This window comes from Mustelus asterias, chromosome 22 (genome assembly GCF_964213995.1).
Source record: "Mustelus asterias chromosome 22, sMusAst1.hap1.1, whole genome shotgun sequence".
NCBI classification, from domain to species: domain Eukaryota; kingdom Metazoa; phylum Chordata; class Chondrichthyes; order Carcharhiniformes; family Triakidae; genus Mustelus; species Mustelus asterias.
The window spans coordinates 27,010,091-27,032,105 of NC_135822.1; the positions used below are offsets into that span (position 1 = coordinate 27,010,091).

At 41.7% G+C, this 22,015-nt stretch overlaps 1 protein-coding gene across 2 annotated transcripts in view; it reads right to left on the bottom strand.

Moving 5' to 3' along the window:
* Nucleotides 1-22,015, bottom strand: part of prdm2b (PR domain containing 2, with ZNF domain b) — an 89,973-nt gene that overhangs the window by 25,162 nt on the left and 42,796 nt on the right. The window contains exon 5 of one of the 2 annotated variants that reach the window (XM_078239035.1): nt 13,582-13,708. In XM_078239035.1, coding sequence (XP_078095161.1) covers nt 13,582-13,708 — 127 coding nt within the window. Of the gene's footprint in view, nt 1-13,581; nt 13,871-22,015 lie in introns of those variants that run through there. The other variant, XM_078239034.1, reaches the window with a different exon arrangement.

Consider the following 22,015-nt stretch of genomic DNA (forward strand, 5'->3'; position numbering starts at 1 on the left):
TAGGGAGGGAGCTCCTGGGCTTAGATGCAGAAACAGTGAAGGAATGGCAATATATTTCCAAATCAGGAGGGAGCTTCCACTTTCAAGGCTCTATGTTCAGCAATTCTTCCCACCTTTAAGACGCTCCTTAAAACCTATTTCTGTGGCTAAGATTTTGGTTAGCTGTTCTAATACCTCACATGGCTTGGTGTCAAATTTTGTTTAATAACACTCCTGTGAAGTGCCTTGGGATGTTTCACTACATTAAAGATGTTACATAAAAGTAAGCTGTGATTGTAGCCCATTAAATAGAAAACTGTCCATGACCATAAGACATAGGAGCAGAATTAGGCCACTCAGCCCATCGAGTCTGCTCCGCCATTCAATTATGGCTGATATTTTTCTCATCTCCTTTCTCCTGCCTTTTCCGCATAACCCCGATCCCTTTATTATTCAAGAACCTATCTACCTCTGCCTTAAAGACACTCAATGGCCCGACCTCCACAGCCTCCTGCAGCAAAGAGTTCCACAGATTCACCACTCTCTGGCTGAAAGTTTAGCAATGGCAGGTCAAACTTTAGAAAATATTTTGTAATGCTCTCAAAAGACAGAATCTTAATAATAGAGACACTATACAAGTTTTCCTTCCTTATAACTAAGCACCTTTATAGCTATCAACCAATGGATAACTTTAGATAGATGTATAAGTAAGTTTCTCATTTAAAGTAAAGTTGCCATCGTCCCTGATGACCACAGGCTGCTCTCCTCTTTGAGGGGGAGAATTGACTGGTGGTGAATTAACCTGAGGATCACCATACCTCAGGCGAGGTTGAGAAGACATGAGTAACCTCAGCAGGAACCCATGCTGTTGGTGTCACTCTGCATCACGAACCAGCCGTCCACCTTAACTAGTAAGCTATGCGTTTTCCCACAAGTAAGAAGTCTCACAACACCAGGTTAAAATCCAACAGGTTTATTTGGCAGCAGCAGCTTTCGGAGTCTCAGGCTCCTTCATCAGGTGACACAAGGCCAGAGGACGACATGGTTTCTTCTTACAATTGCTTTATCCTTTACCTCCCTCATTTTTTGGAGTCTGAATCTCTTTCACAAACATCAATACTTGAAAATGTACTGAGGGGGGTTAATTTTAAAGGCTACTTCAAAATTGAAAATTTAACACCCTCCTCCACGGTCTGGTGGGTAAAAATTGTTAGGTGCAGTATGAAACCTTCAGCTAGCTGCTCTTACGCCAGACAACAATTGGGAGAGTTTAACTCTCTTTAGGATCACAGCTGTGGGTGTCGGCAAAATTCAATATGCACATTAACAATTAGCCAACATTCCAGCTCACAATGTCTCTCTAGATGATGGGCTACTGAAGTTGCCATCATTTCAGATTCACAAATCAAAATATGATGAATGCTGAAAATCTGAAATGGCAAACAGAAACTCTGGAAATAGTCAACAGGTCTAACAGTATCTGTAGCGAAAGAGTTAATGTTTCATACTGACGACCTTTCGTCAGAACAGTTTTGTCAAAAGGTTATTGACGCCAACTTTGATCCTGGAAGATGGTTTGTGAAGGCTTGCAACGTAGAAACTACGTGCTAGTCGGTACTTAAAAAGAAAGAAACCTCCTATATGTAATTATCATCTTTTTCAATCCTCCACAACACAGGAACCTAACAAATTAGTTCAGAGTTCAAGAATAAGGAGCCTGTGACTAGGAACCTAATGTCAGCCAATTCTAGACCATGACGTTAACATACAAACTGTGAAGGGCCATTTATTACAATGTACAAAATTCAGTAAAGTTGAAAGGAATCCAAAGGAAAGAGGATTAGGGGAGCAGAGAACATTATATTTCACCTGGACAGAATTAAATTATTGCCCAGGCCTTGGGCTTTACAGTAGTAAGAAACTACTTGCAGCATTGGACTTAATTTCACAGACAGGACAGCCAGCGAGATTCTGCAGGTCCAGGCAAGTTGTGGGGGTTACCGATAGTGTGACATGAACCCAAGATCCCGGTTGAGGTCGTCCTCATGCTGTCCTGTCTGGAGACAATATACATTTCTTTAAACTGTGCCTGATGCTCTCTCCACTGTAAGAAGTTTAACAACACCAGGTTAAAGTCCAACAGGTTTATTCGGTAGCAAAAGCCACACAAGCTTTCGGAGCTCTAAATATTTGGCTTTTGGTAGCTTTTGCTACCAAATAAACCTGTTGGACTTTAACCTGGTGTTGTTAAACTTCTTACTGTGTTTACCCCAGTCCAACGCCGGCATCTCCACATCGCTCTCTCCACTCACATTGTCTGCATCTTTAAGACTTGATTAGCTGTAAAGATTCGCATTCTAATCAGTATTCTGTAACTTGAGTTTGTGTCTCTGTATGCCTTATTTGTGAGCAGATTTCCACTCCATCTGACGAAGGAGCAGCGCTCCGAAAGCTAATGGCATTTGCTACCAAATAAACCTGTTGGACTTTAACCTGGTGTTGTTAAAACTCTTACTGTGTTTACCGCAGTCCAACGCCGGCATCTCCACTTCTTGACAGAAGCCAGAGGGTGGTTGTAGAGAGTTGTTTTTCAAACTGGAGGCCTGTGACCAGCAGTGTGCCTCAGGGATCAGTGCTGGGCCCACTGTTATTTGTAATTTATATTAATGATTTGGATGAGAATATAGAGAGTATGGTTAGCAAGTTTGCAGATGACACCAAGATTGGTGGCATGGTGGACAGTGAGGAGGGTTATCTCCAATTGCAGCAGGATCTTGATCAATTGGGCCAGTTAGTTGATGAATGGCAGATGGAGTTTAATTTAGACAAATGCGAGGTGATGCATTTTGGTAGATTGAACCAGGGCAGGACTTACTCAGTTAATGGTAGGGCGTTGGGGAGAGTTACAGAACAAAGAGACCTAGGGGTACATGTTCATAGCTCCTTGAAAGTGGAGTCACAGGTGGACAGAGTGGTGAAGGCGGCATTTGGCATGCTTGGTTTCATCGGTCAGAACATTGAATACAGGAGTTGGGACGTTTTGTTGAAATTGTACAAGACATTGGTAAGGCCACACTTGGAATACTGTGTGCAATTCTGGTCACCCTATTATAGAAAGGATATTATTAAACTAGAAAGAGTGCAGAAAAGATTTACTAGGATGCTACCGGGACTTGATGGATTGAGTTATAAGGAGCGGCTGAATAGACTGGGACTTTTTTCTCTGGAGCATAGGAGGCTGTGGGGTAACCTTCTGGAGGTCTATACAATAATGAGGGGCATAGACAAAGTAGATAGTCAATATCTTTTCCCAAAGGTAGGGGAGTCTAAAACTAGAGGGCATAGGTTTACGGTGAGAGATACAAAAGTGTCCAGAGGGGCAATTTTTTCACAGAGGGTGATGAGTGTCTGGAACAAGCTGCCAGAGGTAGTAGATATGGGTACAATTTTATCTTTTAAAAAGCATTTAGATAGTTACATGGGTACGATGGGTATAGAGGGATATGGGCCAAATGCGGGCAATTGGGATTAGCTTAGGGGTTTAAAAAAAAAGGGCGGCATGGACAAGTTGGGCCGAAGGGCCTGTTTCCATGCCGTAAACCTCTATGACTATGACATGTGATTTCACTAATCCTTTAAAATGAGTATTAATTCACTGGAGGGGCATTCTATGAACGATTTGTATAACAATTTACAGGATTACAACTAGGACTTTAGTAAGGTGTAACAATAAATACAAGTAATTTCTGTATTCCATCCAATTAAGCTCACAACACCCAGGAGTACAATTATAGATGATCTTCTTCCCATTTTGGGTTGTGGCCATAGCGATCATTCTGAGCTACACAACATCTGGGTGAAGTATTGTTTACAGGTCTGTCACTGCTGATGGGAATGATTGGAATCAAAGTACTAGTATCATACAAGTGTCAACTCAAAATACTTTTTATGCAAGGTTAGTGCATCTTTTCCTAGGTCATACACTGACACAAATAGAAAGGGGGATAATAAAAACAAAATGCTGTGGATGTTGGAAATTGGAAATAAAAATAGAAAATGCTAGAAAAATTCAACAGGTCTGGGGGCATCTGTGGAGAGAGAAACAGCGTTAGCATTAACAGAGTCCACATGGCTTCTTTAGCGTCTGAAGAATCCGATGTTGCTAACTCTCTTTCCTTTTCTGATGGTTTCACAATTGTTTAAAATTTCTTAAATCGCCATTAGAGGTCACCAATCTGAAAAGTTAACCATGTTTCTGCCCAATCTGCTGAGCATTTCCAGCATCTACTGAAGCAACATCTTGTTTACTCCATTGTCCAGATCAATGGGATTGCCCTCTTTTGGCACCATTCTGAAACTATCCAATTATAGCTAAAGCATCTTCAGCCAAGGATTCTTCTCCCATCGTGTTATCTCGAGTCCCTTGAGGATTTGACCTGGGCCTCCTCCCCATCTATAAATGGCCCTTTGAAGACATCATCCACAGAGATGGGATCAGTTTTCACATGTATACTGATAAAACCCAGCTTTATCACTGTCTATGTGGAGTTTGCACATTCTCCTCGTGTCTGCGTGGGTTTCCTCTGGGTGCTCCGGTTTCCTCCCACAGTCCAAAGATGTGCGGGTTAGGTTGATTGGCCATGCTAAAAAAATTGCCCTTAGTGTCCTGAGATGCGTAGGTTAGAGGGATTAGTGGGTAAATATGTAGGGATATGGGGGTAGGGCCTTGGTGGGTTTGTGGTCGGTGCAGACTCGATGGGCCTAATGGCCTCTTTCTGTACTGTAGGGTTTCTATGTTTTTACTTCTCCATCCATCTACCATCTGTGTTGTCAGACCACTGCCTAAAACCTGGTCTCTAATGAGCCACAAATTCCTCCAGTTAAACAGTGGGAAGACTGAAGGTATTGTTATATCCCAGAAAGCCATTTAGTGACAGGAGAATCCAAAGTTAGCCTTTAATTGATATAGATATATTCACAGTGTAACATTACAGGTATATCTCTGACTCCACTCAACGAATGACTCTTTATATGCGCTCAGGTAACCATCCAATTAACATCCTGCACCTGTAAGTGCTTAACTTCAGTTGGTATGATTGTCTTCAAACACTGCCTTACAAACTCCCTTCCTCACAACACTATGAGTCTACCTTCACAATGTGGACTCCGACAGTTCAAGATGTCAGCTCATCATAATCTTCTCAAGGACAGTTAGGGATGGGCAATAAATGCTTGCCAGGCCAATGACGCCCACATCCCGTGAAAGAAATTAAAAACAAACCATCCTCACTGCTGATTCTGGCCCTCTTTCCAACTGTCAAGTTGAAAGGGACTTTGCTATCTTGGCGTTCTATTCGACCCTGAGCTGAGCTTCCGACAGTGAAAATTCTCCAGCACAAAAACAACCTATCGGCAAATTCGTAATATTGGCCTTCATCGCTGTGTCCTGCTAACCTCTTGTGCTTCCTCCCACCTTTCACCCACAATGATGGACATACCCGTAGGTCCAGGGTTCAGAATTCCCCCTGCACATTCCTTCTCTCCGCCTTTAAGGCCCACATTCAACTCCATTTCTTTACTTGGATCAACCTTTTAATAATCCCTCCTAATATCAGTTTTGTCTCAGCATCTGGTAGAGTACTTTGGGACTTTTAAAAAATATATTAAAATGCTGCATAAACCAAGTTGCTATTGATGTTAAGTGTCCAGATGCCACCACCACATCAATTACTTGAGTTTTACAGAACAGAAGCAGGCCCTTTGGTCCAACAGGTTTATGACAGTGTTTACACACTCCACCCACACCTCCTTATTTCATCTCATTTTCCTTATATACTTTACTTTCTGCATAAATGTATCTATGCTAATCACCTCAACCACTTGATCTGGTAGTGTGTTGCATATTCTCACCAATGAGTAACAAAGTTCCCCCTGAAATCCCTATTTTATTTATTAGTTACTATTTTATACTTATGGCCCCTAGATGTGGATTGCCCTCAAGTGGAAACATTTTCTCTATGTCTAAGTGGAACAAACAAGGTTACCCCGGCTGAGGAATCACATGCAAGCAGGGAGTAAAGAGTTTTACCTGACTTCCTCTTTTAAAAAAAACGCATTTTCAATAACAACCTCAAACAGTTTGTTGTAATATTGTGCAAAACAGGCTCCAAGCCTTCAGCTGTTCAAATGCGAGCCGGTAGTTATTGCTTTTAAACTTACTTGTGTACTCATGTGCAAACCTTTGCAATGGCAGCTTCACACCGATGTTTTTCATTTACATTTAATAAAATTACTGATACAGTGAGCAGTTTTGGCCAAATAACAAAGCACTTCCCCCGTCTTTTTTTTGGTTTGGTTTCAATTTGCAAAACCTACGAATCACAAAATTCCACTTATACAAATCTTTATTTCATTCCAACACCTTCTTTAACAATCTAAATTTATGCATGTGCACGCCTTGGTGGAGAGTAAAGCATATGATTCCGCTGAAATAATATATGTAAACATATATTTTCTGACATTTTACGATCTTTGCTATAAGCTGGGTATGCTGAGGAGCGCAGGTTATCAATTTGAAACCCCTCTATGATTCTAGCCACACAACTCCTAACTACTCTCAAGAGTTATATAACTTTTCTGCATTTCAAAGAGAGCCATAGAAGTTTATAGCATTGGAAACAGGCCCTTTGGCCCCATTTGTCCACACTGCCCAGTTTTCACCGCTAAGTTTGTCCCAATTGCCCACATCCCTCTATATCCACCTTATCCATGGAACTGTAAGTGCTTTTTAAAAGACAAAATTGTACCTGCCTCTCCTACTTCCTCTGGCAGCTCATTTCAGGCACTCACCACCCTCTCAGTGAAGCAATTGCCCCTCTGGACCCTTTTGTATCTTTTTCCCCTCTCACCTTAAACCGATGCCCTCTAATTTTAGACTCCCCTACCTTTGGGAAAACCTTTACCCATCAACACTGTGGAAGCACCAGCAACATAAGGATTGCAGCACTTCAAGAAAGCCCATCACTGCTTTCTCAGAGAAACAAAGAATGGACAATAACTGCGCATCAACAAATACCACCAGAGAACAAAATGTTTAAACTGGAAGCTGAAGAAAGTAGATAAGGGAAGCAGGGATTTTGCTTGTGTACAAATGCTAGCAATTTTTTCCTCTAGTTATAAATCATATGTGACAAGCCATATTCACCCATAAATCCTTCTCCCCACCCTTCAAAGAATTTGAAGAAAATTGTACAGCTGGCTTTATTTCTAGTCAAGTATTTATTTTTAAAATAAAAATAATTTTAAGCAGTTATCCAAGTGGAAATTTACACTTCATTTTCATCTATTACTACAACACATTTGTGACATAAATTGGAACATGAGAGCGAAAACACACACACACACATCATAATTTTAAGCTCCTCGCCCAGTACTTACAAGATTTGACCTCTACCTTGCAGACATCTCCTCAAATGACACAGTTGACACCAAATTATTACATTGAAATCACAGGGACAAATCTACCTTCGCCCACACCGTGGTAAAAGCATACTGACAGTTTCAATGGGCATCTGTTGCTATGCTAAAATGAGATTTGATGGACTGGGAGCCAAATATAGGTCAGCAAAAACAGGGACAATAGTGAGCACGACTTGGTGAGAGTTAGGATACGGGCAGAGTTCTGGATGAGCTCAAGTTTACGGAGAGTGGCAGATGGAAGTTGGCTGTCAGTGCATTAAAATAACTAAGCACCAAAGATGATCTGCAAATATATAAACATTTTGCAAAAGGTAACCAATATCTGGAGTGATTTCAAGACAATCATCTTAACTTTGACAAATCAAGTCAATATAACCACACACTAATTGTCTAGGCTAGCCTAGCTGTATCTACATGGTTTAAGTCTATATCCTCTAATGAAATTACTCCTGTACGATTATTGTTCCATCTTAAACTAGTTTTTAAAAATACGCTGCCGACTTAAAATGTTATATTGGCTAACAATTAGGTGTAATTTGTTTTACTGGACAGATCAGAGTTAAAAGAAGAAATTCAAGTGATTATTTAAAATAGTTCACTGTTCAAATATCCTTTGTGCTCATTCTGCACGGTGAAGATTTGCAATTGAAACAACATTCCATTCAACAATCCTCCTCCCAAAACAAGGCACAGATTTTAAAGGTTTCTCCCCCAACAAAGCTTCCTTCAACCATGCTTGAAAATCCACAACTTTACAAAAAAATGAACTTTTTGGGCAATGCACAACATACTTTGGTTTCATCAGCTTTCACACTGCCCTGGGGAAAGGAAAGATGAGCAAATCCGATAGTCAACTGACTGTATCTGCCTCAGAATAAGGCACTAAGGACATCAGTCATTAGGGTGCAACGACCAAACTTCCCTCATGATAACTGAATCGAAGAGTGATGTTTTTGGAGAAAAGGAGAACATAAAATTCTAGAAAACATCCTAATATTTCTATCAGACAACGATGAATTTCTCACAGCAACATGAACATATCAAACCATTTGAGATATAGCAAATGTGAAGCAGGTTGCAGCTATCCAGTTACCAATCACAACAGGTTTAGGCGGACTTGTGCGTTAAGAATAAGATGACTTTCAATTAAAAATTCTGTTCTAGTACATCTTAGATTTATACAAGAGTGTTCAATTACTAAATAGCATCTGACTCATTTTTCTACCCCACCAATCTTAATCAGCCAGTGGGCATATAAATCATAGGACTTGCAACCTTGAGGAATCTGCCAAAACATTAGTTTAACATTAGTAAAGTAACCTTCTGTAACTCAATACATTAACCATTACTTGACTGAGCAGACTCGTGTTACTCCTCATCCCAATGGCAAGGCTAACATGCTTTTTAAGGGACCCAATGACTAGTTAGCAATAGTGTCCTTGGTTCTGTTTGGACTATTTTGTGGAAGTAAAAATCCAAACTCCTACCAACTTCTCCACCCCAACTCAGCAGTAACAGCAAAAGCAGCAGTAGGGAGATTGTTTTTTGTTTAACGCAGCAAATGATGATGATTTAGAATGCGTTGCCAGAAAGAGTTGTGCAAGTAGATTCAATAGTAGCTTTCAAAATGAAACTGAATACAAATACTTGAAGAGGAAAAGCTTTTAGAGTCAACGGAAGAGAGGAGGGGAGTGGAATTAATTGGACGGCTCGTGAGGGATGGTCTAGCCTCCTCTGTACTGCAAGACTCTATGCACAGCACAAGGCAGTAGTCGAGATTAGCAAGTACAACAAGGTTGGAATGAATATACTTATTACGAAGATGACACTTATCTAGACTGTTAAAACCAATCTTAGTAAAAGGAAGCCAGCTTCAAGACAGTTAATATCTCATCTATACACACACACGTATGTGCATGCCCCCTTCTGCATATACATAAATTACTCAGTCAGAAAATCTACTTGATGCTTTAAATAGTGCCCTAATTATGCAAAAATGCAAAAAGATATATTCCATAAGGAGATTTAATATCCTTCTAATACGGTGGAAAACTAGCTGCAGAACTGGCCCTTCCCCTAATGCTGCTTTGCTCTTCCTCTCAAGCAGTGAATATGTTTGAGTTAAAATTTTGAAAAGGGAATTCCCATTTGTCACATAAAACGTTCGGTTTAATCTGGGGTGGAGGGGAAAGAGAATGAATGTGAATGTAAAGTTTAAAGTTTATTTATCAGTGTCACAAGTAGGTTTACATTAATACTGCAATGAAGTTACTGTGAAAATCCCCTGATCACCACACTCCAGCGCCTGTTCGGGTACAACATAGAATCCCTACAATGCAGGAGGCGGCCATTCGGCCCATCGAGTCTGCACAGACCACAATCCCACTCAGGTCCTATTCCCGGCACCCCTGCTAATTTGCCCTGCTAATGCCCCTAACACTAGGGCCAATTTAGCACGACCAATCAACCTAACCTGCACATCTTTGGAATGTGGGAGGAAACAAGGAAACCCACACAGACACGGGGGAGAATGTGCAAATTCCCCAGAGATAGTGACCCGAGGCTGGAACTAAACCCGGGTCACTGGCGCTATGAGGCAGCAGTGCTAACCACTGTGCCATCATGCCGCCCCTGGGGGAGAATTTAACATGGCCAATGCACCTAACCAGCACGTCTTTCAGACAATGGGAGGGAATGTAACATCAAGGATTTACTTAACTGAATTTGCTGAAACTCTTACAACGCAGAGAAATCGTCTAAAATTTGAGAACACAAATATAAAATTCAATAACTTCCCAAAATTTGAGAACACTAATATGAAATTCAATAACTTCCCCAACTCCAAGGAGCTCCCTGGTATCATTCAGAAAACATACCGCTACTGATAATCTATTTACTTCCCACCAATAATCTACATTTGTTCCTTTCTCTCCAAACCCCTCAACTTTCACTCCTCCTCTTCTGCAAGCTCTCTGAAGTGTCAACCTAAGCTCAACTGTAGGACACACAAGTCCACTCCTGTGGTGGGTACATGTTGATAGGTTAGTTCAGAAGAATGACCTGTTTTGTACAACTATGTATTTTAACATATCAGAGGATTGTGGAGTCCAGCCACACCCCGGGATTTGAGCATATAATCTAGACTGTCAGTTCAGTGCAGTGCTAAAGGGAGTTGTGGAGGTGGTTGGATAATATAAACCAAGGCCCTATCTGTAATCACAGCTGGATGTAAATGATCCCATTACACTACTCAAAGAGAGGCAGAGGACTTCAGTTGTTATTTGGCCAATATTTATCTCTCAATAGCACCAATTATCTTATTGCTGCTGTGGCACCTTGCTCCATGTAAACTGTTTTCCCCAAATAACAAAAGCAATTGCACTTCAGAAGTGATTTATAAAGATTGCAAGTCTTTTGGACATCAAGAATTTGAAAAATGCTACATCAATGAAAGTTCCCTCACTTAAGCATTATTCTATTCCTTGCTCAAACCAGTTACTACCATTATTCATAGCTTTGGATGCACCCTCAGTAATGCAGAACTTAAATCTGAGCAATTTGGTTATATGGGAAAAAGGAATCATGCTGCCAATTTGCCTCTACTTTGGAGTCATTTGATTTTGCAGCTTCCAGGCCCAATTAAGGAATTAACATGAATACACAATAAAAGATTGGCACATCAGTCAAGTGCTGTATTGTCAGAGATGCTGTCCTTTAAATGGGATGTTAAGCTACGAGTTTGCTATCTATTCCGATCTATGATAAAGATCCTTAGGCATTACATGTAACTGTAAATGTAGAAAATTCTCCTATCATCCTGACCAACAATCTTCCTTCAGTCACCATCACCACAAACAGCAACTAGTTGATCACTTCACTGTTCATACTATTTCGCTCAGTGCAAAAATGGCTGCCATATTTACCTAAAATAAGTCACTAAAATTCAAAATAATCAACTGTATCTCAAGTGTCTCGCGATCTAGCTGAGAGGCATGATAAACTATATTAATGAGCCTTTGTATTATTGCAAAAATATGATATATAAAAGTATATTACTATGCAATCTCTCTAATACTGGGGATGAGAGTGAAGTTTGATTTGCTAACAGCTTATTTTCATAAAACAACCAATTGTGGCATGTTCTATTCACGACAGGTTTAATTCAATAATTTGTGGCAGTGTTATTATTTTAACAGAAAATCTGAATCTTTGACCTTTTAACAGTAAAATCACAATGGGAGACAATTGATGCAGTTATAAAATTTGGGAGGAGTAAAAAGATCATGCTGATCGTAAGCCAAGTTCAACGATCTCAACTGGGACAACAAGAGGCACAACTGGCCTTGGTGTCCCTAGATTAGGGATGGAAAAAAAATATCAACGAGGGACCTTGCTCACTGTCCACACATATGCATTTGTCATAAAGAGTGAGAACCCAAGAATTCTGATCTAGAATTCCAACCTACCAAAAAAAATTTATTGTACAAATTTCCAGCGTACCAAACAAGTTTCCAGGATCCAACAAATAACAATGAGCTAGTACAACAAAGAATGCTGCTTCATAAAACAGTTTTAGTTTACTGCAGTCTCCATGGGTGACTAAAATGGCTTTGATATATTACACAGGTCAGCTACAAAAAGCAGATCCAAGCACAACATTCCTTGGCAAACTAGTTGTGTGTTTATCAGGATTCGCAACATTTGGGAGTAAGATTCTTGCTGCAGTCATTTTTCTTTATAGAATTCCTACTTCCTGATGAGGGACAAGTTCTAAAATTTATCAATGTCCATATTTTCATTAAGTTTTATTTGATTTGTTTTGCACAAGCAGTTTCTTTCCCATATGTGTTGCTGACCACAGTACTTCAAAAAAATCTCTCTTGCAATAATTGCTTATGGACCCTGAGGAGGACCTGGATCAGTAACTTACTGTTTTTGCATTTTTAAAAATAATAACGCAGCAATGATGATCTTTATTTTTGTTCGAAACAGCCCAACGGGGCTGCACTATTCTTAAATACTCAATATAGAGACACAATTTTAAAGGGGTAAAAGTTTCGTTCCAGCTAACTGCAAATTTTCCACCATCAGCCTTAATAAATTCAAAATTAACCCAAGAGTCGTCATTCTTTTGCACTCTGATTGACTTAGATTATATTTTCTGTTCTCTCCCCGCACATCCAAATCAAACAACTATTGTTCTCCAGTTTGAAAGAAAAATTTCAGAGTTTTATTGTTTGAAGTCAAATAAGCTGAATCTAAAACAAAAACTCTTGCTGTGTCCCTTTACTTTGCAGCCATTCTCTGAAGAAAAATATTTCTGAAGTATTTTGTTGACTGGAAAGGTGAGGAAATATTATTGTACTGAAGGGAAGAGAAATAAAATCAATTTATTCAGAATGGTTGGGCTTTTTAAGATTTTAGATACAGCCCGTGATGTTATTTTTCTATTGTGTTTCAAGATTCTGAGATAAGAGACAAAGCAACATTTAGATTGGTGTAAAATGCTGGGAACAATCAACTTATTCAGTGAATTATTAAGCAGCTGCATCCATTTTGTAGGCCTCTGAAATTAGAAACTGCTTACATAACACAATTCACTAACACACTTCAATCTGCTTCTACACTTCCAACACTGTCTCCCAATAGCAAAAAGAACCATCTTTGTCTGAGTAAACATTTCTAAAAGTCACAATCACAAGCCTCTCATCAGTTTCCAAATCCCCAAAGTGTTAAAAAAAGTGAGCTTTCAGTTTTAGAAGCCAAGTCTAAAATTTTGTTGAACAAAAAAAACGAAAGAGAAACAGTGGAGCTTTAAATGAGAAATGACTAGAGCAGTATTTCTGCATTTCAATGTTCTTCTACAACAGTGCCGGAGTCTGAAGCCTGGGAAGGTCATGCAGTCGCATTTCTCCAGCTGACGTTCCAGTGCCACTCCTAAAGCACAACTGCAGTTTAACTGAGCTCACTTCATCCAGTCCTGCAGTACTTTCAAAACTCAAAAAATATCCCTTCTTTCTCCCCCCTCCCTAGATCACTCTGGAAAGTAAGTAGGAGGTACATTTTGTACTGCACTTGCCCCACCCAGTCACCAACCCAAAAGAACTATGAAGCTTCCCTTACCTTTCCTGCCTCTTGGAGAGCTCCTCTTGTTCAGATTATTACTTCTCTCTTCCTCTAGAGCAGCTGCAATGTCTGGGTTGTCTTCCCCATTGTACCACACCAACAGTTCTTCCCCTGGCTGGATGGGCTGCAGACAGGATAAAGAAAATTGCACCAATCAGTGCCAGGCTTGTAAAAAAAAATAGGCAGTCAAGGATCCTCGAAGTAGGCTCTGGGGCCTGGAGAGCTTAAAGACTACGCTCGACTACAAAACTATTCCGTGACTGTGATATGATTACACTCCAACAGGAAGCACTCTTTGAACCAAAGCTAATCTCAATACAACTGGGAAGTGGTTTCTTAACAAAACCACTGCATTAGCACAAGAGGGTGTAGAATGATATTGAAGGTTCAGCAGAATACTGCAACCTCTGGTGGTTGGAGGGCTATATTACCGTCAGATTAAGACAATTTATTGTGCTTTGACACATCTCTCAAAATAAAGAGCTCCGCACCTTCAAAATAGGCCTACAATCTGTCTCACTATGATTATAAATTACATGATGTGGAGATGCCCGCATTGGACTGGGGTAAACACAGTAAGAAGTCTAACAACACCAGGTTAAAGTCCAACAGGTGTATTTGGTAGCAAAAGCCACTAGCTTTCAGAACAGGCTGTCCCTTCGTCAGGTGGGTGGGAGTTCTCAGAATTCCCACCCATCTGACGAAGGGACAGCCTGTTCCGAAAGCTTGTGGCTTTTGCTACCAAATAAACCTGTTGGACTTTAACCTGGTGTTGTTAGACTTCTTACTATAAATTACATGGCCAGTATTTATTTCCCAATGTTAAAATTGTATGCCAGAATTTAAAATGTTTTTAAGAGAAGCCATGTTGGCTAAAAATGTTTTTGTGTTGACTGCTTGCACTGCAGCGATTACTTCTGCAAGGTTATTTATTTTCTCACTTCCTTGGCTTGGTAGGCTGCAGTCTCAGGCACTGGCCACCTTCCAATGTGTCTCTCAGGTAACCATAATGTGTGTTAGTCTTAACAGTGGAAACCATTGGGGTCAATAGCCTTCATAAGAGCAAACCCAGGGCTGATGACGTCAATTGTCATGGTGCCACCATTACCCTGAGATTAAGTAATTTAACACCGACAGGATTTTGAATTTGAAACTTCTGTGCAGCTTCATAATCTAATGGATAGACTCACTGTGTTGTGGACAATATATTATATAATAGTGCCACTGTGCACCCGTTCACATCACCTGGTAAAAAGCATTGAAGGGTCTTACACCAGGGCACAAAAACATCAATTACATATCAGGTAAATATTAGATATGTTTCATATGAATTTAGCACAGACGGTTTAAATTGACAATTTTCACTCTTCCCTCATCGTCACATAGGCCAACTTTGACTCTTTTCTTGATTCCTCTGTCTCCGTTTCTGGGAGAACCTATTAACCTATATCCATTACACTCCCCACACCCCCAGAACCATAGTAGAGATCCACCCCACCAGCCTTCAGATGTAATGCTTCATCTCACGCCACTCCCAAGTGATGCCACACACCAAATATATTTCTCTCTCCCCACCCCTTTTAGCATTCTGAAGACTCCTTCCCCTCTGTCATACCTAGTTCACACCAAGTCAGCCCCAACATCTTCTCTCCTGTTCTTGTAGCATCTTCCCATGCATGCCCTTTCATCTTACTTCTCACTTTACAAAGCTCCTTATATTTCTTTTAGCTGAAACTGAATTACTTGCTTTCAATAGAATGTGCTGTATTTGCTATTCACAATGTTGTCTTCTCTATATCAGAGAGGCCAAATGCAGACCGGGTGGCCAACATTGTGAAGTACCTCCATTCAGTTTTCTACTCTGACCTTGGGCTCAATAAAAGCTCGAGGAACTCATCTTTTTACTCCGCACTTTACAGACTTCTGACTCAACACAGGTTTCAACAATTTCAGCATACACCCTATGCTCATTTTAAAAAAAATTTGGATTACAGTTGGTTGTAATAATTCTGCATTTTGCCATTAACATCTCTAAACGCATCTTTTGTTTCTTAACTTGTCCCAACACCACACTCTTTTGCCTTGCACCATTGTCCCCATTGTCACAATCTCACCTGTCTTCCACCATATCACAGGCCCTTTTGTTCTGTTTTTATTAGTTCTTTCATTGAATGTGGGCTTTCACTGACACAGCCAACATTCAATGCACATCCCTAATTGCCTTCGAGACAGTCCCGACTTCTGAGCTGCTTTAATACTGTTAAATGTTTTGAGTTCTGATGAAAGGAACTGATCCACTTCAGATCAGCCATGATCTTATTGAATGGCGGGGCAGGCTCGAGGGGCTAGATGGCCTACTCCTGCTCCTATTTCTTATGTTCTTATGAAAGGCCACTGACCTGGAATGTTAATTTTGTTTCTCTCTCCACAGATACTGCAAGATCTGCTGGACATTTCCAGCATTTTCTTTTTTCACTTAAAAAGGTATTCCATCCACATCCTTTTTATTTCACAATGTAAAGCAACATTTCACCTTTTTAGCACTAGGAGTATTTTTTAAAAACAAACGTGCCAATCATGATAATTTACTTTTCTAATTATAAAGGGAGATTATGAGCAGTGACAATACAAAAAAAACAAGGTACATGTACAATGGAATTTAAAAGTTATGCACTTTATGATTAAACCCCTCAGAATTAATAGACAATGCAACCATTGGCACTTATTGTGATGTTAAACATTTCAATACAATGGTTGGAACAGTCAAGCTGGATTGAGAACTGGTTGGCAAGACACGCGCAAAAAATAGTTAGATGGATTTGGATCCTTTTGGAGACCAGTCACTAGTGTTCTGTAGGGTGGCATTAGGGAGATGAAATACATAGAACATAGAACAGTACAGCACAGAACAGGCCTTTCGGCCCACGATGTTGTGCCGAGCTTTATCTGAAACCAAGATCAAGCTATCCCACTCCCTATCATCCTGGTGTGCTCCATGTGCCTATCCAATAACCGCTTAAATGTTCCTAAAGTGTCTGACTCCACCATCACTGCAGGCAGTCCATTCCACACCCCAACCACTCTCTGCGTAAAGAACCTACCTCTGATATCCGCCCTGTATCTCCCACCACGAACCCTATAGTTATGCCCCCTTGTAATAGCTCCATCCACCCGAGGAAATAGTCTTTGAACGTTCACTCTATCTATCCCCTTCATCATTTTATACACCTCTATTAAGTCTCCCCTCAGCCTCCTCCGCTCCAGAGAGAACAGCCCTAGCTCCCTCAACCTTTCCTCATATGACCTACCCTCCAAACCAGGCAGCATCCTGGTAAATCTCCTCTGCACTCTTTCCAGCGCTTCCACATCCTTCTTATAGTGAGGTGACCAGAACTGCACACAATATTCCAAATGTGGTCTCACCAAGGTCCTGTACAGTTGCAGCATAACCCCACGGCTCTTAAACTCCAACCCCCTGTTAATAAAAGCTAACACACTATAGGCCTTCTTCACAGCTCTATCCACTTGACTGGCAACCTTTAGAGATCTGTGGATATGGACCCCAAGATCTCTCTGTTCCTCCACAGTCTTCAGAACCCTACCTTTGACCCTGTAATCCACATTTAAATTTGTCCTACCAAAATGAATCACCTCACATTTATCAGGGTTAAACTCCATTTGCCATTTTTCAGCCCAGCTTTGCATCCTATCTATGTCTCTTTGCAGCCTACAACAGCCCTCCACCTCATCCACTACTCCACCAATCTTGGTGTCATCAGCAAATTTACTGATCCACTCTTCAGCCCCCTCCTCTAAGTCATTAATAAAAATCACAAAGAGCAGAGGACCAAGCACTGATCCCTGCGGCACACCGCTAGCAACCTGCCTCCAATCCGAAAATTTTCCATCGACCACCACCCTCTGTCTTCGGTCAGACAGCCAGTTACCTATCCAATCGGCCAACTTTCCCTCTATCCCACACCTCCTCACTTTCATCATAAGCCGACCATGGGGGACCTTATCAAACGCCTTACTAAAATCCATGTATATGACATCAACTGCCCTACCTTCATCAACACACTTAGTTACCTCCTCAAAAAATTCTATCAAATTTGTGAGGCACGACTTGCCCTTCACGAATCCGTGCTGACTATCTCGGATTAATCCGCATCTTTCTAAATGGTCGTAAATCCCATCCCTAAGGACCCTTTCCATCAATTTATCAACCACCGAAGTAAGACTAACCGGTCTATAATTACCAGGGTCATTTCTATTCCCTTTCTTAAACAGAGGAACAACATTCGCCATTCTCCAGTCCTCTGGCACCATCCCCGTGGACAGCGAGGACCCAAAGATCAACGCCAAAGGCTCTGCAATCTCATCCCTTGCCTCCCACAGAATCCTAGGATACATTTCATCAGGCCCAGGGGACTTATCGACCTTCAGTTTATTCAAAACTGCCAAGACATCCTCCCTCCGAACATCTATTTCCTCCAGCCTATTAGCCTGTAACACCTTCTCTTTCTCAAAAACATGGCCCCTCTCCTTGGTGAACACTGAAGAAAAGTATTCATTCATCACCTCGCCTATCTCTACTGACTCCATACACAAGTTCCCACTACTGTCCTTGACCGGCCCTAACCTCACCCTGGTCATTCTTTTATTCCTCACATAAGAGTAAAAAGCCTTGGGGTTTTCCTTGATCCGACCCGCCAAGGACTTCTCATGTCCCCTCCTAGCTCTCCTAAGCCCCTTTTTCAGCTCATTCCTTGCTAACTTGTAACCCTCAATCGAGCCATCTGAACCTTGTTTCCTCATCCCTACATAAGCTTCCCTCTTCCTTTTCACAAGACATTCCACCTCTTTTGTGAACCATGGTTCCCTCACTCGGCCATTTCCTCCCTGCCTGACAGGAACATACCTATCAAGGACATCCAGTATTTGTTCCTTGAAAAAGTTCCACTTTTCATTAGTTCCTTTCCCTGACAGTTTCTGTTCCCAACTTATGCCCCCTAATTCTTGCCTAATCGCATCATAATTACCCCTCCCCCAATTGTAAACCTTGCCCTGCCGTACGGCCCTATCCCTCTCCATTGCAATAACAAAAGACACCGAATTGTGGTCACTATCTCCAAATTGCTCTCCCACAACCAAATCTAACACTTGGCCCGGTTCATTTCCCAGTACCAAATCCAATGTGGCCTCACCTCTAGTCGGCCCATCCACATAGTGTGTCAGGAAACCCTCCCGCACACACTGCACAAAAACTGCCCCATCCAAACTATTTGACCTACAAAGGTTCCAATCAATATTTGGAAAGTTAAAGTCCCCCATGACAACTACCCTGTGACCCCCACACATATCCATAATCTGCTTAGCAATTTCTTCCTCCACATCTCTATTACTATTTGGGGGCCTATAGTAAACTCCTAGCAACGTGACCGCTCCTTTCCTATTTCTAACTGCAGCCCATATTACCTCAGTGTGCAGATCCCCCACGAAGTGCCTTTCCGCAGCCGTTAAACTATCCTTGATTAACAATGCCACTCCTCCACCTCTTTTACCAGCTTCCCTACACTTAGTGAAACATCTATACCCCGGAACATCCAACAACCATTCCTGTCCTTGTTCTACCCACGTCTCCGTAATGGCCACAACATCGTAGTCCCAAGTACCAATCCACGCCCCAAGTTCATCTACCTTGTTCCGGATGCTCCTTGCATTGAAGTAGACACACTTCAACCCACCTTCCTGTCTACCAGTACCCACCCTTGACCCTGATACCTTCCCCAATACCTCACCACCCTCACTGACTTCTGGACTACAACTCCCTTTCCCACTCCCCTGACAAATTAGTTTAAACCCCCCTGAAGAGCCGTAACAAATTTCCCTCCGAGGATATTGGTGCCCCTCTGGTTCAGGTGCACCCCGTCCTGTTTGTACAGGTCCCACCTTCCCCAGAACGTGTTCCAATTATCCACATATCTGAAACCCTCCCTCCTACACCATCCCTGCAACCACATATTTAACTGCACTCTCTCCCTGTTCCTCAACTCGCTATCACGTGGTACCGGCAACGTACCAGAGATGACCACGTTTCGTCTTGGCTCTCAGCTTCCAGCCCAGCTCCAGAAATTCCTGCTTTAAATCCCCGTCCCTTCTCTTACCTATGTCATTGGTACCAATGTGCAATGTGCATGAAATGTGCCTACAATAGTAATGACTTGGCAACAATGCTCAATACAAGGATAAACTCCACAGTAGTTATGAAACTGGCAAAGATAGGAAACAAGTACTGCCTACTGGAGTTGTGTCAGACTGGGGAAGGCTCATTTCAGACTTATCATTGAGATGACAACTGATTCTAATTTACACAAATCATCCGAATCCAGAAACTCAAGTGGTCAAATTTGTACTTGATATCAAACTGAAAAGTGCAATGAAATTGGAAGAGTGGCCCAGAAGCCAGAAAGAATTGGAAGAAATATGTAAAAGTGGGCATCAAAGTGACAAAAACATTTTTTGCACTTAGGGCAAAAGTGTTCGATGGTATGTGTACTACAGACAGCTGAACTGAGGAAGAACTAGGAGTAGACTTGATGCTAAAAATGCCCAATGCACAGCAGCAAATCAGCAAGCTATAAGCAAAAACAGGAAAATACAGGTCAAAGCAGGGTATGATAACAATTTGCTGCTCTGGTAAAACTGCACATTTGAGTATTGCGATCAGTTCTGATCACTAGCAAATGCAGAGAAGAGCCACAAAGCTGATCATCTTTAGTGTCAATGATCTGAGTTTTGAGAAAGGCGGAAGAAATCCGAGTGTTTCTACCTGGAAATGAGGCATCCAAGACATGTTCTTTGAGGCATACAAGGTAGTCAAGGCAGCCCAGTGCTTAGCACTGCTGTCAGACAGCGCCAGCGACCTGGGTTTGATTCCAGTCTTGGGTGACTGACTGCCTGTGTGGAATTTGCACATTCTCCCAATGTCTGTGTGGGTTTCCTCTGGGTGCTCCATTTCCTCCCACAGTCCAAAGATGTGCAGGTTAGGTGGATTGGCCATGCTAAATTTCTTAGTTTTCCAATGAGGTGTAGGTTAGGTGGATAGTTACAGTGCTGGAAAAGTTAACAGTTAAATTATACCATGAGTGTGAAAGGGGACACAGGTTCAAACTAGTAAAAGGTAAATTCTTCTTTATATTAAAAAAATAATTTCCAGACATGAGTGTCACTGGATAGGCCAGCATTTATTGCCCATCCCCAATTGTCCACGATGACGGTGAGCTGCCATCTTGAACCACTTCAGTTCATGTGGTGTAGGTTCACCCACAGTGCTGTTAGGGAGGGAGTTCCAGAATTTTGACCCCACAGAGAAGGAACAGCAAGCCAGGATGGTGCGTGACTTGGAGAGAAACTTCTAGGTGCTGGTGTTCCCATGTGTTTGCTGTTCTCATCCTTCTGGATTATAGCAATTGTGGATTTGCAAGCCAAAAGAGAAAATGCTGGAAAACCTCAGCAGGTCTGGCAGCATCTGTAAGGAAAGAAAAGAGCTGATGTTTCGGGTCAATTGGATTTGCAAGTTGCTGCCTAAGGCACTTTGACGAGTTCTTGCAGTCATCTTACAGATGGTACACGCTGCTGCCACTGTTCGTCGATGTTAGAGCGAATGAATGTTTGTGGAAGGAGTGCCAATCAAATGGGCTGCTTTGTCTTGGATACTGCCAAGTTTGTGTTGTTGGAATTCTACTCATTCAGGCAAGTGGAGTTCATTCCCTCATACTCTGCCTCGCCTTGTAAATGGTGGACAGGCCTTGAGGAGTCAGGTGGCGATTTACTCAGTGCAGGAGTCCAAGCCTCTGACTTGCTCTTGTAGCCACAATATTTTCATGGCCAGTCCAGTTTAGTTTCTGGTTGTTGATAATGGAGGATTCAGCGATGGTAATGGCATTGAATGTCAAGGAGTGATGGTTAGATTCTCTCTTGTTGGAGATGGTCATTACCTGGCATTTGTGTGGCACGAATGTTACTCGTCAGCCCAAGCCTGGATATTGTCCAGGTCTTGCTGCATTTACATGGACTGCTTCAGTATCTGAGTCATCACGAATGATGCTGAACGTTGTGAAATCATCAGCAAACATTCTTACTTCTGACCTTAAGGAAGGTCATTGAATAAACAGCTGAAGATAATTGGGCCTAGCACACTACCCTCGGGTAGTGATGTCCTGGAACAGAGTTGATTTAAATTCCGACCGCCAACCACCACAACCATCTTCCTTTGTGCCAGGTATGACACCAACCAGCAGAGGCTTTCCCCAGATACCCATTGACTTCAGTTTTGCTCGGATTCCTTGATGCAACACACTGTCAAATGCTGTCTTGAAATCAAGGGCAATCACTCTCACCTCTGGAATTCGGAGTGTTGTAGAATATG